The following is a 21,238-nucleotide window of genomic DNA, read 5'->3' as shown; positions in this document are numbered from 1 at the left end:
TTCTGTGTGTACACAATCTTATGACAATTTCAGTTCAAGAACGCAATAAAATATAGTTAAATTATTGACCACGAGAGAGCATTCTCAATAATATTATGATTTACATTACGTTACATAAGAGAAACAATATAGAGAACACCATGACAAATTAAAATTAGAACACGTTATACCCAATATTTTGAGTTGTTGCAGTCTTGAACTGGACAGTCGATTTTATCTATACGTAATGCTAATACTCTACTACTCTAGCGATGACTGGTGGGGCGAAGGAGCAGCAAGGTTATTTTGACAACAATACAACACGGGTCAAAAATATCTAAAATTACATGATTATAGAATCATATTTAATTGTCTACGCAAAATGGAGATGTAAATGTATATCCACTTAAGTGCTAACACAGCTATGGATTATTTAAATTCGTACTGGTGGCTGTGCCGCATTTATTCAGTTTGCATAACATCAATCATATTTAATAGTTTAGATACATTTTGACAATAAATAATTCAAAAATAAATAAATCAACCATTAATTGATACATTTAGTTTATTTAAGAGAATGCTATACCAAAAAATTGTGTCATTAAAACATCGATCAAATCCAAATATATTAATACGGCATTTTGATAAAAATATATTACAGTATATTTGATAAGTTCTATGTTTTTATCATAATATATACTAAACAAGTGTGCATGGTAATTACATTTTTTTTATTAATTTTTCATATTAGTATAATCATGAACTAAGATAGTTCATGGTATAATATACATACAAATGATAACATTTTTGTATCCTGTTTAACCCATAAATAATACATAGATAGTATCATAGAAACTCTGGCTTGGACCACACACAGATTTCTATATAGTGTAGTACAGAAGTCTGTTATCTTTATAGTTTGTTTCAGTAAACAGAAATTATTAAGAACTTTTGGGTCTGTTGGGATTGTTGTCAAAGTTTTCAAACTAATTTTATAAATTTCTATAAAATTCAAATTAACCTATAATTATAGTCAAATAATAGCTAAGTATAGCTAAGTATAGTTGATACAATTCTCAGAAATTTAAAATTGAATTCTGAATTCTATAATAATTTGTTGTATAATAGACTCTAATAATTTGAGTTTATACCTTGAGGTTTAATAAAAAATACTTCTTTTAACTTAATTTAAAACGTTTATTTACTCTGAAGTCATAGTCAAAGTCAAACAGTGAAAATTATTTGTTTTTTACAGCTCTATTTTTACCACGCCCGTGTTTTGGTTTTTTTATATTTGCTACTGGTTTTTCAACAATATCTTCAACCTCTGTAGTTTCTGCATCAACATTATTTGTGTCAATTTCTTCTTCGTTATCTTCTGATTCATCGTTTTTGGGAATAATATTTGAAAATTTTTTTAGTTTAGCAACAAAGAATCCATCCATGTTATGAGTATGTGGATAAAAACGCTTAGTAAGTTTCATCGTAGGGTGAAACCTTAATCAAAAAGGAATACATTACAATACAATATATAATAATTTTATTTAGAAAATATCTAAAAATAATACCTGTGTTGCCGAAGATTTGTAAAACCTTCAGTACCAAAAGTTAAACCTGTATCAACTAATTTTACATCTCTTTTTTTTAAAGCATAATCTATCACACATTCATTTTCTTCTGCCTAAACAATAAAAAAAATTGTAAATATAATTATATTTTATAAACTAAATTATCTACAATTTAAATCTAATCAATAAATTTCAAAATCAGGATCAAATAGGAAAAATCACTTACAAGTACAGAACAAGTTGAATAAACTAAATAACCGCCTGTAGAGCTTTTAAAATTCAAAGAATCTATAGCAGCTAGCAATAATTCTCGCTGTAATGTAAAACATCTTTGCAAATCAGTTTCATCTTTACTCATTTTAACTCCAGAATCTTTACTTATGACACCAGTTCCAGTACATGGAGCATCTAATAATACTCTATCAAAATTTTTGAATAACTGAAATATAAATAATATAATCATATAATAAGTTAACTAAAACAATTTTATATTACTAAACATAGTATATTAGTATGACATACAAGAATTTTAAAATTCTATTTTTAGAAATTTTTAAATATGATTATTAACAAATATAAAGGCAGTTTTAAATTTTACTCACTTGAGGTATATGTCTACCATCATACGTTGAAATAACAGAATTGGCAATTCCCATTCTATGAAAATTACCAATAACTGCCTTTGCACGATTCTTATTTACATCATTAGCAATTAAAACTCCTGTATTTTTCATTATTGCAGCTACAACAAAATATATTTTTATTAATTAACTAATAAAGGTGAAAATTGTGAAATTTATAAATAATATATATATATATATACTTACCAATATGAGAGGCTTTACCACCAGGTGCAGAACACATATCCAAAATATGTTCATTTTCTTGAGGAGCTAATGCCATAACAGGTAACATACTGGAAGCTGCCTATTAATATGAATATTTAATATTAATTAAATAATAAAAAATATCTACAAGAGTATATGATTAGAACTACACAACCCAACAGTTTTCAAATTTAAATTTTATAGGGTTAGATAAATAGTAAATTTGACAAAAAACAACTATTAATTAATCAAGTTTTATTAATTATTATTATTTGAGTTATAATTTATAACAAAATTTTTTAGTTGACTAATTTACTACAGTAATGTGCACAACATATTATATAAAATAGTGAATATGTCACATTTTCTTCTGCTGCTAATGATTATAAATTAAAAATGATAAAACTATGTATACTACTTTAAAACCTAGTAACATTGTAAAAAAAATCTAGAACCACCATAATACTATTAACTACAATATTGTTATTAATTTTATCATATTTTTACCTGAAGCATATAATGTCCAGCCAAATATTCAGGAGTTGCTCCTATTGGTACAGTAGAATTGTATACAACAAGCCCCACTTTAGACCAATTACCGATTGGATCCAAATTAACTCCTCGGTTGATCAATGCCTACAATTCGAAAAAATTAATGATAATCTTTAACAGAGTGTAAGATATATACCTGAGCAAGATCACGTCTCCTGGTTTTCAAACTATTTGTTCGAATTGTTACTGGTCTTGGTGTTTCACTTGCTTCCAAAAATGACATTAAATCTTCAAGTGGAAATAAATGCATCATTTTTTCCATTAGAAATGTATTATAACTAAAGTAGGTACACAAATCTTTCAGTAACAGTTCAGTGTATTCTTGTCGGCTTCTAAACAAAAAAAATCAATACAATACCTAAAAAATTATTTTTTTTTACATTCAACTTACCGATTTTCTTCACGAAATTTATTGAAATTAGATAATACTAATAGAATATCTTTAATTCTTTGTTCTACTTCAGGTATAGGAATATGTTCGTCAATTTTATCACTGGCAGGAAAAACAAAAACATCTTGACTTGCAACATTAATTTGCATTTTCATTTCCTCATTGGCTTCAGCACTAATTATTGTTAAGAATTAATAAATTAATAATAGTTAAAAGAATACAATACATAATTATCATTAAATTATTTTTATTTATACTCTTCTTTTTTTTTTGCAGCTTTTAATTTCTTAGCTGCTTTTTCAATTGGTAATAATTCATCATCACTTTCTTCTGCTTTTCTTTTTTTTGTGGAAGTTTTTTTCTTTTTAAGAACAGTATCTTCTTCAATTCCAGATTCATTTGAACTATCAACATCATCCAATGTACCTGCCTATATAAATTAATATTAGTTCAGCTGTCAAACTTTAAAAATTATAACATATAAATTACCAAATAGTCATCATCATCTGATAGGCCATCTTCATCAAAACTTTCTAAACCATTTTCCTAAAATATTATATTTAATATATACAACTAAATAAAAATAACTTTACTTTAAGTTTTAGATCAAAATGGTTGAAATACATTGATTACACAACTTCAATATTTTAGGTTTATAATTTTACCCCCAATTTATAAACTATTATGCATATTGATCAATAAATAAAACAAAAAAGAACTATAGAACTTTGTTAATTTACCATACACACTTAATTTACAATTTTTTTAAACTAAATTAGTTAAATAAACTGAAGGTCTGAACATGTTGGTGAAGTCAAAATAAGGCGTTCAGACTTGGTTTCAAAGTTACGGCCTTTGAAAGTATATAATTTATCATAGTAATCGCATCTAATCAATGTGTGAAAATGTGCAGAAAAGTGATAACACAGTTGATAGTATGATGCTGGGTAATGGATAAATAATGGGTAATTATTAGTGGAATTAATCTCTGAACAGCTACCAATATTTATAGATAATATATTTATCTATAAACATTGCACAGCAGGCTATGGGCTATGTCATGTACTTAGGCTGTGATAAGTATACCTAATGTATAATATTGTCAGTTAAGTATGAAAAGTATGAGCATTTAATCGCTGACTATATCCAACCGGTCCCGGTTGCCAAGGGTGTCTTATGGTAAAGTAACAAAATACCAAAACTATTTTCATCAATAACCCAAAGAATAATAATAAATAAGTCATACCTCTTCATTTTCATCATCTACATCTGAATCACTATCATAACTTTCTATATCATCATCTGAAAAATATTATTCAGTATACTTGAGAAAATGTTTTTATATTATTTAATAATATATATATTACATTTATACACTTATGTAGTATTTTATAGATATAATAAACTTTACAGGTACATACCTTTCTCCGGAATAATGGATTTTGAGTTTTTTGATTTCAACCAACTACTATTACTATCAGAAAATTGTTTAACAATTTCACTTTTTATATTCTTAGTAGCATCAGATTCTTCATTATTATCTAAAAAATATAAAATAAAAAATTTCTAGGGTAAAGTTGATTATATTAAATTGTGTATACTAAATCAAACTATTCCAATTAGTCATTTTCAAAGCTAAATAAGTAAATAATATTAAAAGCATTTTAAAATGATAAAAAGTTGAATACCTATAAGATACAAAAAACCTTTACCTAACTGAAAAATAAAACAAGTCTTCTTAGTACCAAGAAAGTATAAGTATTGGTTATTTCTCCCAGTGACATAATTAAACTATACTATAGTATACTATATAATAGAAAACAGAAATTTATGTGCATACAATTATTTTGTATGTGCCTCTAATGTTTGTTGTACATGTTTGTAAAAAACAGATATCCTTACTTTTAACATTATCATCTTTTTTAACACCTTTCTTTTTTTCTTTTTTAATTAATTTTCGTTCTTCTTTTTTCTTAGTTCTTCTAGAAGCCCGCTGTTTTTGTCGATGACTTAACTTCTTTGGCTCATCTTCTCCTATTAAATTATAAAAATAGTATTAGTTGGATTAATTTAAAATAATAATAACTAAAAAGTATATTATTACCTTCGAGTTTTGGAAGTCCTGGCAGCATTTTAGGTGGTTTTTGTTTTTTTGCTTTCCGTCCAGGTCCTTTGATTTGTTTTACAGCACCGTCATCACCAAATTTCGCTTTTCTTCCCATGTTTCAGTTACGAAAGTACAGCCAGTACACCAATACAAAAATAAATTAACAATCCCCCGTCGACACTCGACGTCGCAAGAAAATGCGAAATAAATATATGAAATAATTAACACAAGTACACGACAGTACGGAACTACGACAATATAGTTTTATACACACGAGGTTTTATTTGTAATTTGCTTAGTGATAAGAATTAAGAGATACGAATATATGATTTCAGAGAGATTGTAAGTCTTAACAGTACCGCAGTCCACAGACATTATAATATTATATTCTGTGCCTACCATAGATAATAAAGATATGGACAGAACCACGGTTGTAGATATACTGGATGCACAACAACTTACACTAACACTACACTCACTGAAATAAATGGACCCTCTCATAATTACATTATCATAGACTGAAGAACTAATGAGCGCTTCTTGTGTGATATTTTTGAAACATTAACCATATTAACCATAGTCTGTAAAACAGTAAAGTTGGTCGCTAGAGTTCACTACAATCTAGTTCTACCACAGAAGTTCTACGGGGAGCCTTATTACATAGTTCTATGTCTTATCGCAAAACATATTGAACGGTCCATGTGTTATAAGCAATTTAATATAGGAGTTGTGTAACCACTAACCAGTATATCTTAAACCGTGGACATAATGGTCTTATCAGCGGTCTTCGAGGGGAACTACGGACTAAGTTTGAGGCCAAATAAAGTACACCTATATCGAGTATCGACTATCAATCACGGCTATGGATAAAGGAGATTCAATTGCCTTCCGCTCCGGGAACGCGGCCTAAAATATATTTAACATAGCCGTGACAATAGACATATCTTTATTATCTATGGTGACTAAAAATTCCATGACAAATTCTACAAATTCGATTTATCTACAATCTACATAGTACATCGTGGCCATGAACATTAGAGGATTCATGATCGTGGCATCGGCATAAATCACGATGTAGAGACGTCTAGAAAAGATAAAGTGACACCACTTTGGTAGTACAAATGTCTTGTGCAGGTGGCGCCACCATTCGCCCGAAGGCCCGGTTTTTATATTGTGAATACACTGTTTTTAATGTAAAATATCAACAATTATATACATTTTTGTCGGTTTTGACACTATTACTTCAAAATTTAAAATATTAACCACGTAAGAATTATTTTTAAGTAATTATTCTATTCAATTGGGTAACATTTAAAATAGTTTAAATTTAGGAAGTTTTATTATATAAGTATTACATTTTAACAACTTTAGGTACCTACACTATACGGTTATATGAGTTTAGACTCCTTCTCTAAATTTTTTTGTCTTTATTTTTCTCGATTGGCGTTCTCCGCATCACATACAAAATACATTCTGGATTTTAAATAAAATGTTATAATATTTTTATAACTTCAATGTAATATTTTTTTTAACGATTTTCATTTCTATGTACCACCTATTAAGCATTTATCTTTTTTACTATTTTAACAATTTTAACTATTCTATTCTCTATTGTAGATATTATATTTTCTCTACACCATGCTTAATATTTAATTTTTTTGATATTATATATCATATAGGTATCTATATAAATATAATTATGGTTTTTATTTGGATCAGTAGGTATAGTGGTATATTTGAGCTTTTATTAACAGTTTAAACTCGTACCTTATACTTATTGTATGTAGATATTACTAATTCCATTTCTGTACATATATGTGTCAATGAATAAATAAACATATAAATATCATATAATAAATATGCATTTTATTTAAATCAATAAATTTGTACGATATGCCTACATACCATATAACATTATTACAATTTTTACATAATAATTGGTACATGATTCCAAAACATTAGTTTATTTTAATAATCTATACTATATAACATATAATATATTATGTTGGCATGCGGACTATTTAGGACATTTGAACAACAATTAATACATTTAAATAAAATTTAAATGTAAACCTCCATTACCACTCGTATAAAGGTGCGAAGGGTGGCGTACTCTGGTGTTAAATTCTGAACTACCAAACTGCCGCCATTTTTTGCGTCACTATTGTACCATTGAAAATTTGAAAGACACGGGAGTGGTGTCACCTTATCTTCTCTACATCGTGGCATAAATATATTATGAACAGCATTCCACTCCGCCCTGCAATAAATATTAAATGCTAGGCGATCTGGCTAGTGGCGATCGAACATACCATACAACTTAGAGAGAAAGAACATTAAGGGCCTGTTTTACAATCATAGTTTAAACCTCGGTTACGCTTAACCCACTGATTTTACCGGCCGAATTAGGTGGTTTAACCTTAGTTTAACGATTGTTATACGGGCCCTAAGTAGCGAAGGAGTCCGCATAAGGAACTGTTTAAATTTCACTATTTTGTTTCTTTTCTCGCTCTGTATATCGTAGACCTAATGGCTAAGTTACTTAGTTTATAGGTCTATGATCGTACCCCTGACTTCTTTCTCTAAGCGCTGTCCATTGGTTTGGACTTTGGTCCCTATCATTTACATGGTTCATTATGCCGGTGCGAGATAATATTGGATAATTTAAAACCGGTCAAGTTTAGCGAATATCTACCACATATATAATATTATCTAGGCCACTGACCAATGGTTACCAACCTTTTTAGTTTTGAGGACCACCAATAAATTATGTTAAAAAACGCCCATTTGCCCCAATTCCCTCTAGTTATGTTGACTTCAAATATTTAGATAGTAGCCATTGTACCTATATAATCTAAGTTTGAGGCCCACACATTTTTAACATAAAGGTATAAAATATAAACACACACAGTGGCGGATAGGCCCACCCGGAATTCATATTTTCCCGGTAGGCCCTATCCTGTGTTATGTATGGGGACCCTAGGACCATTTATCAAGTACTGAACCCTGTGTGAGGAAGATTGAAAATAATTTTAATAAAGATGCAAATTATCTAATTTAATATTTTTAACCACTCTACAAGAAAAATACCATAATCATTTAGGTAGCTATATAAACAATATTTATTTTTGTATCGGTCGTACCATTGGGAATATTGAGATTTATTTTTAGATTAAAGTTATAGAAAACCGTATTTAATATCGGTAGATGGTAGATTATAGCTGTATTATATAATGTACCAATGCGGTGGTTATACGCTTTTATAGTTTTTAAATTTTTTTTTTTAAATGTGATTTTTAACGCTGATTTTGAAACTGTTTGATTTTTTTGTTGAAACCATTATTTTGGAAGTTATGGTCTTCGAAAGTTTGCGATTTTACGTTTATCCGCATGTGTGCAACACTACTTTAATGCTGCGCGGGGAACTCGTGTTTGGTGTTTTTTCGATTTTTTTGTCCGAGCGCAGCGCAGCGAGCTAGTGGCAACGTTAGCTGATTATGTTATTTTTAACAACTATGTTTAATTCCGAGGCCTACCCAAGGTGGTTTTACACAGTAAATCGGTGGAAATTTTCGATTTTTTGGTCCGAGCGATATTCAATTCTAAGTATTTTTTTTAAAAAAATGTGCGTTACGAAAAAAATTTAGTTTTTGAAGTGTTTTATCAAGAACTTCAAAACGAAGTTGGTCCGGGCTTTTTTTTACATTCTTAAAAAGCACCCTTAAATACACATTTAAAAAAAAAAAATTTTTAAATCGAAAAGTTGCTATACCATATTGGATGTCTGCCGATTGCCTGGATAGTGGATTTTGAATATCAATCTTATGAAAAACTGTGATAAATATAATAATAATATAGTATTAGGACAGTGTTAACACTCAATTCAATTGAATTTAAAAATATATAAATTGTATAATTACAATTTTTTTAACAATTTTTAATGACTTATTATTATTAAGACGTATTAATTTAAACTGTATAGTTACCTATTTACCTATATGTTACTCCCAGTCGGCCGTCAGTCGTCACATGAGCGCAGAGGCGGACTGGCCCACTGACCTTTTAAAATGTCTTGTATAGGATAGTAGGTCCTTGTAGGTACTATGGAGAAACGGGGCCTTTCATTAATAAGCGCCAAGGGACCATAATTAAGGGATAGCACATTTCAAATCTTTATTATCTTCAACTGTAATTTCATAATTTTATAATAATTTCTAATCTTATAAAATACTATAAATCGACACCCTTTGATAATATATTATTGGTGTGATTACAGTTGGAATTACGTTATTTTTATAGTAAAAATACTAATTTCTCCTCTGAATTTTTCTAAATATAATACAATATGAGTTTAATAGGCTTTTACAGGCCCCGTCCGCCACTGCTCGAGCGTTATGTATTCAGTAACGGGTTTGGAATCCAAAACCTATTACTCGCTTACAATTTTACTCTGTTTTATATATAAAACTTGTAAGTTGTAACCCACAAACAATTTTACCTGATTTTCGACTCAAAACTCATAAATAATAATACCTGACACCCTCAGAAAATTATACTTATACCCGGATAAAATATGCTTATCAGTTATCAATAACCTATTACCTATATGACCAATCTTCGAAACCAAAACACGTACGACGTATACCCGCAAAATATGTTACTCGGTTTCAAACTAGAAACCCGTAACCCGCGAACTATTGTATTGAACGTGAAACTCGCAAAATATTTTATACTTTTACCTGGTTTTGAATATTAAATCAAAAAAGTATGCTGTCATTCAAAAGAATAAAAACGTAAAAATAAAAAGATAAAAAATAGTAAAAAATAATTTAATAATAAAATATGTTTGTAACTATAGTATTTAAAATTATGTAAAAAAAATATTTTCAAAAAGTTGGTGTATTTTGAAATAATGAGTGTCTTACCTTATATGAATACTAGAAAAAAAATACACTAATCAAATTTCAAAATTATTGAATTTTGAATAGTTTGCGGGACACTAATAAATTGGGAGGGCTAAATATGACTTGGGGAGGGGGGCTAAGTCCCCTTAGCCCCCCGCGATTTACGCCTATGGTCTTAAATGGATCACTCCGTAGTCCGTGTATATAAATGTATATGATAAACAGAGATAACTTAAAAGTTAATTAATTTATAGTTTTAATTAAGTTACCTACCTACTGAGTATTGAGTACTGGCTATAATGACAGGGGCGTAATATTAGAGGGGGATTAGGGGGATGGATCCCCCCCAAAACTTTATTTTTACCGTTAAAATTTTGATCAAAGTATTGATAATGACCATTCATATTTGCTAAAAACGTATATCCCCCCCCCCCCCCCCCCCAAACCAAATTCCTAATTACGCCTCTGTATAGAGTCTACTCGCTACTCAATAGTACCGAGTAGAATAAGAGGTATACGTATACTCGTATACTATTATAATTATTATCAGTCTTGTTAAGAATACTTTTCAAATGTATTCAGAATACGTATTTAAATACTTGGTGTAATTTGTATTAAAAAAACGTATTCAAATACTTTCTTTTAAAAGTATTTAAATATAAATACAAATATACCTTTTAAACGTATTCAAAGTACTTACACAAATACTTTTTTTTTTGGTTAAATAAATGAATAATTAATAATCAATAATTCAATCAATTCAATTATGAGTAGTCGACTTACCATTACTACCCACCCCATGAAGTACTATTATATTGAATAGTTTCTTTAATCAAGGCAACCAAACCCTCCTATGTATCCCTCCATCTAATGTGCTTATCGAAAAAATATTTTATACAAATTGCACAAAATAAAACAAATGACAAAAAAAAGGTCGAATAACATTAATACCAATATCTTATATCCAACATTTAAACTACTACCACAGTACCACCCATTAAATAAGAAAAAATACTATTTAAAGATTCAAGATAAATGCCAATCCAACCAGTGGTGGTCAGTGTCTTGTATGCCATGGTATAATATGGGAGTGAGGAGCCGACAGGGGTTTCATTGTTCAGTCACAGATTATATGAAAATAATTATTTTCATATAATCTGTGGTTCAGTCCTTCTATTATCTGACTGTATTTTGATGAAACCTTATTTATAAATTATCAGAAGTTAGAACCATTTTAAAATATAATTTTAGAAACAAAATAAACCACGAGAATGAAAAAAAGTATTTAGTTTTCTAGAATAAAAATACAAATAAAAAGAATTTTTTAAGTATTTAAAATACATTGGTCAAAAAGTATTTGAATACTCAACAAGACCGATTATTATTAATGAGTAATGACCAATGTGTTACAAAAGTTACAACTCCTTAAAATATTAGATACCTATATACTGGCGTGGATTTAGAGGAGAGCTATGGGTGCTTGGGCACCCCCCGTCATATGGGCCACTAATAAAATTAATCTGTATAAAAAATAACGTAATTTGAAATAGAAAAGTATAACCTAGTCTTTTATTTTAGCATCCCCTTTTAAAATTTTCCGGATCCGTGCCTATTATATACTTATATTACCGGTAGGCGCAGTGTCAATGGAAATAATACTATCGTGATTACGCACATAACCTCAGTTATACATTTAGGTACTTATTATACAGACATACACTTATACATTGATCCTTCGTTATAATATTATAAAATTATAATATATAATAATTATTCATATTTTATAGGATTAGCCGATTGGGTAATATGGATTTAACGGGCGGACCCCTTTTCGGCCAAAATGTACCCTTCCCTTTTCGGCCAGTGTCACTTTTCGGCCAAAGCTTACCGTTCCCTTTTCGGTCACTGTTCCTTTTCGGCCAAAACTTACCGTTCCCTTTTCGGCCAGTTTTCTTTAAAATGTACAATTATAACAACTAAACTAAACAATTTTTATATTTAATTAAATAAAAATAATATCATTACAATTGATTATATTATATTAGTATTTATTTAAAAAATTAATAATATAATCTTATAATACCCATGTAGTAATAATAATATAATATAAAAATATGAATTTAATAATTCATGAATTTGTAAAAATTGAAGATATTATTAGTCTTATAATACCTCCTACGTAATAATAATTATAATCATAAAATTCACTTTTTATAATTGTATGATATTTGTTTTACAAATTTGTAACGACATATTTTACTATTTTTATAGTCTTCAATGTAAGCTTCATTTCTTCGTTGCCGTTCCACATTTTTTGCATCACGAGGTGTTTTTAAAATGTTGATACTTCTAATTTTGATGTATATATCTGTTTGAACTTTGTTAAGTAATTTGCCAATTGTTTTATTTTATTATTTTTTCACTCAGTTGTAAGTAATAATGTTTACCAAAAAATTACATTTTTATTTAATTAAGTCTAAAAATTGTTAGTGTAGTTTAGTTGTTATAATTGTACATTTTAAAGAAAACTGGCCGAAAAGGGAACGGTAAGCTTTGGCCGAAAGGGCGTCACCTTTTTCGGCCAAAATGTACCCTTCCCTTTTCGGCCAGTGTCACTTTTCGGCCAAAACTTACCGTTCCTTTTTCGGCCACTGTTCCTTTTCGGCCAAAACTTACCGTTCCCTTTTCGGCCAGTTTTCTTTAAAATGTACAATTATAACAACTAAACTACACTAACAATTTTTAGACTTAATTAAATAAAAATGTAATTTTTTGGTAAACATTATTACTTACAACTGAGTGAAAAAATAATAAAATAAAACAATTGGCAAATTACTTAACAATTAATTTTTGTTTGAAAAATTTTACTATTTTTATTATCTTTACTCTTCAAAGTAAATTTAATTCATTAAATTCATATTTTTATATTATATTATTATTATTACATAGGTATTATAAGATTATATTATTAGTTTTTTAAATAAATACTAATATAATATAATCAATTGTAATGATATTATTTTTATTTAATTAAATATAAAAATTGTTTAGTTTAGTTGTTATAATTGTACATTTTAAAGAAAACTGGCCGAAAAGGAACAGTGGCCGAAAAGGAAACGGTAAGTTTTGGCCGAAAAGTGACACTGGCCGAAAAGGGAAGGGTTTATTTTGGCCGAAAAGGGGTCCGCCCGGCCGAAAAGGGAACGGTAAGTTTTGGCCGAAAAGTGACACTGGCCGAAAAGGGAAGGGTACATTTTGGCCGAAAAAGGTGACGCCCAATTTAACGCATGTCCGAATTGTACCGTATAGGTATAACTATACATATATAAGTATGTATCCCATGTAGATATCGTATATTTTTGATTATTATTTATAATATAATATTTATAATAATTTATTATAAATAGTCATCTAGGTATTTTTGACCATGACAAAAATATATATTATTTTAGTCGTACGCGTAGGTTAGAGATATTCATGACTTCATCGTCAATGACCTTTATTTTCGAGATTGACCTTCGACTAAAACTAAGCCTAACGTAGTATAACGAATACTTTCAAACAAACCGCATATAAACGTTGTATCGTCATATTATGGTCTATAGTCCTGGCGCATTGGTGTACTTATATAATATATATACATTTGACATGTGTGTAAATATAATACCTATGTATAATTCGGACAGCGAAGACCTTCATGCATAATTCATAGCACACGCCACACATTACTCAACACCTATATAGTTGCATGTTTTCACGTAATTTGATAATGAACAATAATAATATCTTAACGTTAAATATTAATATTAATATTCAGTTTATTATGGACATTATGGTATTATACCATTGATTTGTACTAACAAATTCGAGCCGTTGAAATAAATGAGTTGAGTTGTGAATCGTGATCAACCCATAGGATAATAGTAGATCAACCACAGAATAAGACTTATAGATTTAGCTGATAATGTAATATTATCATAATATCTAATATGATAATAATATTATTATTACCTATACATAATTGTTTAATTATTATTAACTATCCATTAAGTATAAACATTTTTTATGATATACGTCACTATAGTTACTATAGTTCCGTACTATAACAAACAACGAGCACCATGTTTACCGTTTGTCCGTTTACTATTTAAAGTTTAAACAATTAACGTAATGTATAATATGTTGTTTTATGCATCAGTAATTCAATTATGGGGGTGACCCATAACTGATGGGTCCATGTTAAATTACTGTAATTCTGTCTGACTCTCTGACTCAGTGACTGTGTGGATTGGAGATTAAAAATGTATATAAGTATAAAACTATAGTCCGCGTCACTTCTATTATACGGCATACATCGGAGAGACCATAGAAAATGACGTACCTATAAACTAATGAGTATGGACATTTCCTAGAAATGCTAAGCTAGAAATTCGCTAAACTAGACCGGTTGAAAATTATCCCACATTATCCCGCACCGTGACGAGGAACCGTGTAAATGATATGGCTATGGCCCAAACATTCCGGTGTATTATTTTTCACACAGCCACACAGGTTTAGTTTTAGTCTAGCGAATTTCTAGCAGGAGTCACTGGACAGCGCCTACCACGCCACCTTGTCGACAGTAAGTTCATGGGGACGAGATAGAATGAGAGAGAAAATTCTCTCACGGGCCAAGGCAGTTTCATGTTCTCGCCCACTAGTTAGTGGTTTCTCTCTCTATAAACGCGGCTCTCTTAAGTGTCGTTTATATAAGTGTCGTTCTATGTCTATACTTTTATATTAGGTCTATGCTTAGTACTTACGCTTTTTACGAGTAAGTTGGTCACACTGTTAAAGTCGAGTCGGCGTCCCGCGGCTTGTAGGCGTGGGTTTCCGACCCCCGTTAAGATTTTTGTGTATACTATATTCCTGAATACTGCAGCTTGCCCGGCGGCCGTTTGAGGCAATTGACGGTAAAATTTATTTGGTGTCTGTGCGCTGTGTTTTATACTTATTTTTCTATGTTTTGTACTTTTGTAGCCGGTTTCGTCTTTTGTTACGTTTATAATAATAAATTGTAATTATTAAAAATCAGTCGTTTTAGTGCTCCGCTTTTGAAGTGTTTACATTTTTTTTCGCACGCGTTTTATGCGATTAATTGAATAGTGGTGGTGATCGAACACCGGCCATTGAAATGTCGCAGAGGGCATCAAGAAAAGGCGGCGCGGCCAGGAATACTCCGCAACCGGAGGAATCCACAGCCAGTACGACCAACAGCGAGAAGAGCAGGAGGACGGCAACATTGAGCCCCACCAGGTTCAGTCGTATTCAGGAAAAACACGAGCTACAGAATTTGAATAACCGTTTGGCCGCTTACATTGACCGCGTCAAGTACTTGGAAACCGAAAACTCCAAATTGACCCAACAGCTCCATTCTTCGGAAGAGGTGACAACCCGGGAGGTGTCCAACGTCAAGGTATTATTTGAGTCTGAGCTTGAGGATCTAAGAAATGCGTTGGACCGTGAAGCTAAACTAAAGAGCCGCCTTGAGTTAGAGTCTAGGCGTAAAACGTTAGAAGTCGAAGAGCTCAAAACAAAGTAAGTACCACAAAAAATTGTGATAAATTTAATGTTAATTTTAAATAACTTTAGACATATTATTAAAAGTAATTATGGTACCTATTGGAGTGAAAAATCATAATTGCATACTGTTTTTATAGGTATGTTTGTTATATATTTGTAATTATAGTAATTACTTATTGAGTAGAATATCTATAGAATAAACATAGCTTTTAAAAGTATATCATGCTTTAATTATCGTTGTTATATATTTTTCACATTATGCTAGGTACCTATAACATGATGTTAAACTTAATTATTAAATTTGATAACATGATAAAGATAAAAATGTACTGTCAGATAATAGAATAATACCATTATAAACATTTTTATTGATTCCCAGCTTATATCAAATTGTAATTAAACAATTTTCCTTCTTGCTTATTGGTAGCGTTACTGGTTTTTTCAGCTACTCCCCTAAAAAATGAGCTTTTTATTGCTACTTTCTTTTAAATGTAGTGCGCTACTTCTAACGCTATTGTTTAAACGTAGCACTCTATTTTTACTCTAAATTGTTTTTTAAATTTTCTTATTGAAATTGCTAGTTTGTAATTTGTACTGATTTGACATTTGGTCACGGTATTTTACTACTGAGTTAATTATGGATTAAATAACCACCAAATAGGTTGTAGGTAGCGAAAAAATAATGATAATTTTCACTATGCTTACTGTACATTTCTAGTACGTAAGTATTTTGCTACATTAGGTGTATTGTAGCAACACTAGGTTAATCGACCACTGTTGTTTATAAACTAAAAGTAGGCATTACCTATATAAATAATAATTATTATTCCCTGATAATAGCAAATCAAAAATTTTTTTGGAGCTATTTATAATTTATGTTATTTAAAATGTATTATTAAAACATTTATTGAGAATTTAATTGATTCTATTCATTGGAATTTGTAATTTATATTTATATTGTTATTATATTTCAGGCTCGATAATGCTACAAAAGAATTGAAAGAAACTTCACCATATGTAGCTCGATTTAATGAAATAAATTCTAAATATGGTCAAACTTTGATCGAAAATAAGAATTTAAAAGACGCTAATAAGGCAAGTATTATTTATTTGATGATATCTTTGAATGTTGAAAACTGAATAATAATGAGATGACAGCAGTTAGGTACGCTATTGCAATACAGTAGAATCTGCTTAATTAACTAGGGCACCGGTTTATTAGAATAACCGCTTAATGGGATAACTCTTCAATTACCAAAATAATCTTATGATTGTAGTTCAAATGTTAACCGCTTATTTAGGCCTCAAAACTGGATAATTGAGACATTTTTATATCCTTAGTCTAAGCCTATAAGTTCTTTGGAGTCTATGCAGACTACATTCATGAATCTTAAACAATCAGTGACAAGTAATAAATAATAAAAGAAAGTATTATTGATCACTTTTTGTTTCCAAATAAATATATACTTTTGTTTAAAAATTAAACGTATTATATATTTGTTATGTTACAAAAATATTCTTCTATATTATGTATTAATAAGTAGGCAAATACCTGCCAACAAATTTTTATGTTTGATCTTTTATTTTGGATTATTGGGAGAAAAAAACCACGCAACCAATATGTCCCTATAAAGCGAAGTCTACTGTATTATTAAGCAAGGAATGTTTTTAAAAAAAAAAATTCCAATCGAGCAATATATTTCTAGAGTTAAGTACTCAATATTTTCCAATTAGAAAATTGCTCATGTATTTGAAGTTAGTGTAGTACACGGATTAGTTTTATTAATAAGTATTTAGTAAGTATAGAAAATTGGGTTTCAAGATATTTATAGTTTTTTTTATTTATTTTTGCTATAAAATAGTAAGTAAATTCAAGTATTTGATTTAAATTGAATAAATTTGAGTACCTATTTGATGTAAATCAAGTAAAGCACTACTTACTCGAGAATTTTTTCAAAATCAAGTTCTTGTACAACTTATTAAGTCATGGGATAATTTACTAATAGATATTTAGCATGATTAGGTATCTACATTTCTAGGTAGTCACTTACTTCTACACAAGCGTTGCCGAAACAACATTATTCGGTTATGAACTTGCAACTAATAATTAAAATATAAGTTGGTATAATTCAGTCATTTAAATTATTTGATCTGTATTTTTTTACAGAAATTGACCAAAGAATTAACATTAGAGAAGAAAACTGTTAAGGATAATCAAAAAATATTAGAAGAAGAAATTTTACAAAGAGTTACAATTGAAAACAAATTACAAAGCATGATGGAAAATTTCAAATTTAAAGAAGAGGTAAAGTTAATACATATTATATTTATTTTATTGCATTAGTTCTGCATATTATGTTTTTTTATAGGTTCATAAACAACAGCTCAATGATACAAGAACTAGCCGCCGTACCGAAGTTATTACTGAAGTTGATGGACGTTTAGTTAAAGAATACGAAGATAAATTACAATCTGAATTACAAATGTTACGACAACAAGCTGAAGAAGATGTCAAACGTAACAAAAAAGAAATTTCTGATTTGTTTGATAGCAAGGTATAATTAGTATTTTAATAAAAATATTATATAATACCCATAATTAAAAAATATTTTTAAAAACAATTGTATATTTAGTTTCAAAATTTGGAAAATGAATTGCAACGCAAAAAAAAAGCTCTGGAAGCAGCTCAAGAAGATATCAATATGGCCAATTCGCGTGTTGCTGAATTAACGCAACAAATAAATGATTTATTATCCTCAAATAATGATTATTTGGTATATATACACTTATTTTATTAAATTTTAATCTAAAAAATAATAAAATAATTTTTTGTTTAGAGGAAAATTACTGATGTTGAGAGATCTAGAGAACTTCAAAGAACTAAATATATATCTGAAATTCAAGGACTTGATCAACAATTAACAGCTATGCAAGATGATATGTCCCAGAAAGTACAAGAATATCAAGACTTAATGGATATAAAAGTGGCACTAGATATGGAAATTAGTGCTTATCGAAAATTATTAGAGAGTGAAGAAAGGAGATTGAGTATTACTCCAAATACTTCTGTAGTTGGCAGCCCAAGAGGTAAAAAAAGAAAATTGTTTCAACGTGACGAAACAGAATATGAATTTTCTAATATTATCACTGCTTCATCAACTAGTGATATTGAAATTTGTGAAGTGTGTCCAGATGGGCAGTTTGTAAAATTATACAACAAAGGTTCAAAGGTAGAAATGAGATACTCAAATTTATGTTTTAATAAAGGTATAAAAAATAATTATTATTTAGGAATTTGCATTGAGTGGATATGAATTAGTACGCACTACTGCTGAGCAAAATGTTTCTACTGTTTTCAAGTTTCATCGTTCGGTAAAACTAGGAGCTGGGAATTGGTTAACTGTATGGTCTTCAACTGCCAGTAATCAAATACACGAACCTAGTGCTGGATCAATTGTCATGAACATTCAAGCTTGGGTTGTTGGTGATCTTATGGCTACAATACTTTTAAATCCTGAAGGACAAGTATGCAGATTTTAAATTAATTACTATAAATAAACCTAACCTTAATAAAAATTTGTATTATATTTCTTCTCAGGAAGTAGCAACTCATGAACTTAAAAAAGGACAAGTTTCCCATTCACGAGCTAATGAAGGATATGGTGATTATGAAACAGAATTGTTCCATCAACCAGTAAGTAGTCAAAACTATTTTACCTAATGTGTATTAAATTCAAGTGTTCTAACAAAAATATAGGTAGGTGTTGAAAAAAAAATAGATTTATTACAGTTCTGGTTCCATTTTAGTCTTATGCACAAAAATACACTTATAATACATAATACATATAATAATAATAGAAAACTGGCTTACCCATAGTTTGATTTTGAACACAAATCATAAAATAATAATGTAAATGTGTAAGGATTTGTGACTTAATTTGAATATTTTTTAAACTATTTATTTCTTTTTGAATGATATGTGGTATGTGGATTGGATTTTGTACCTACTTTATTTTTGAGTAATATAAAAATTAAGTAAAATATATGTTTATAAAATTATGAATTGGTATATTGTTGTTATAACGTTAAATATATTTTTAGGGTGATCCTCAATCTACCGACAAATGTGTTATCATGTGAAGATATTTACTCAATATTTTAGTATAAGAACAATCCAAAAAATAAAAATATTAAAAAAAACACTTGTAGTTAATCAGAGTTTATCACGTGTTAATAATTGATTTTTAATTGTCATTAATTTTTTATAAATGCGCGAATTTTTTTTTATACTAATATTTATTATTATTATTTTACTTACTTTTATTTTTATGTTTTTTTTTTTTGTATTTTGCTTTATTCACTATTAAATGATCCATACAAAATCTTATATAAGTATTTTACTAAATTACTGATTAAATTAGAAAAAAAAATGAATTTTTGATCCCATTTTAGGTTGTATAAAGTAAAAAAAAAAATAATTTCGTGACTATTTATACATACATTAAATTGTACTTAATAAATATAATATTACTATGATATTAAGTCAAAAGCTCATTTATGTTAAACTTTACATAATGTTGTAAAACGATCATGTACAAAGATCTTATTATTTATGATTTGAATATTACCATTAATAATAATAAATAACTGTTATTTAAACATTTACAAAAATTAATCCTAGTAGTTTAATTAAAAATAATACTTTCCTTATATAGTTAGTAAAACTTTTTTTGCAATTAATATAATATAGTTAGATTGAGTTCTGTTTACTGATTCATGGACTCTTATAATTATTTTATACATGTAAAAACAACACTCATGTTAAATGGAATTTACCATAATAGTAAACTACTTAGTCTGAAGTATTTCTTGCAGGCTTTATTAATATTAGCTCCAAAATAATTGCCTACTAATGTTATAAGGCCAAAGTTTTATTTTTACTGTGACAGCTATATACATTTTTTTTCAATACCGACTAATTAATTTAAAATTTTAATTAGATCTGCATTTTGTCTTCCAGAATAAATATAAATTATTTGTCAAACATATATTTTATGTTTTTTTAATTTTAATCATTTTAAAAATATCAAATCATTTCATATAAGGCTGCTAATATTTTAAATGTAATTTATACTCAAATAAGTTATTTTTATGGACTTAATAATCGTTTTGCGCTTTGTGTTTTGTTAATGACATAATTTATTAAACTCGGTTCATACAGTTTTGTTCTAATTTTATTTCTACTAGATGAACAGAAACTAAAAATTCAGTCATAAATTATTTATTTAGTTGAATAGAATTTATTTTATATATTCATTTATCATAAGTTATTATTATACATTAATTAA

At 28.7% G+C, this 21,238-nt stretch overlaps 2 protein-coding genes across 2 annotated transcripts; one reads left to right on the top strand and one right to left on the bottom strand.

Annotated features, from left to right (window-relative positions):
- Positions 1 to 1,152: 1,152 nt before the first annotated feature.
- On the bottom strand, positions 1,153 to 5,727 carry LOC132947064 (probable 28S rRNA (cytosine(4447)-C(5))-methyltransferase). The gene is made up of 14 exons (XM_061017242.1): positions 5,422 to 5,727; positions 5,220 to 5,351; positions 4,739 to 4,858; positions 4,564 to 4,619; positions 3,807 to 3,863; positions 3,575 to 3,747; positions 3,318 to 3,491; positions 3,063 to 3,258; positions 2,882 to 3,010; positions 2,375 to 2,474; positions 2,150 to 2,289; positions 1,774 to 1,986; positions 1,548 to 1,660; positions 1,153 to 1,476 (listed from the first exon to the last, which is right to left on the bottom strand). The coding sequence occupies exons 1-14, from the start codon at positions 5,537 to 5,539 to the stop codon at positions 1,218 to 1,220; spliced, it is 1,980 nt and encodes a 659-aa protein (XP_060873225.1). The 5' UTR covers positions 5,540 to 5,727; the 3' UTR covers positions 1,153 to 1,217.
- Positions 5,728 to 15,214: 9,487 nt separating this feature from the next.
- Positions 15,215 to 20,690, top strand: LOC132946761 (lamin Dm0-like). The gene is made up of 9 exons (XM_061016819.1): positions 15,215 to 15,905; positions 16,865 to 16,985; positions 18,058 to 18,195; positions 18,260 to 18,445; positions 18,524 to 18,664; positions 18,728 to 19,120; positions 19,182 to 19,415; positions 19,489 to 19,584; positions 19,992 to 20,690. The coding sequence occupies exons 1-9, from the start codon at positions 15,502 to 15,504 to the stop codon at positions 20,028 to 20,030; spliced, it is 1,752 nt and encodes a 583-aa protein (XP_060872802.1). The 5' UTR covers positions 15,215 to 15,501; the 3' UTR covers positions 20,031 to 20,690.
- Positions 20,691 to 21,238: the final 548 nt, after the last annotated feature.

Source organism: Metopolophium dirhodum, chromosome 6 (assembly GCF_019925205.1).
Source record: "Metopolophium dirhodum isolate CAU chromosome 6, ASM1992520v1, whole genome shotgun sequence".
Taxonomy (NCBI): domain Eukaryota; kingdom Metazoa; phylum Arthropoda; class Insecta; order Hemiptera; family Aphididae; genus Metopolophium; species Metopolophium dirhodum.
Note: the sequence above shows the minus strand (reverse complement) of the source record. Positions and strands in the feature narration are given on the sequence as shown.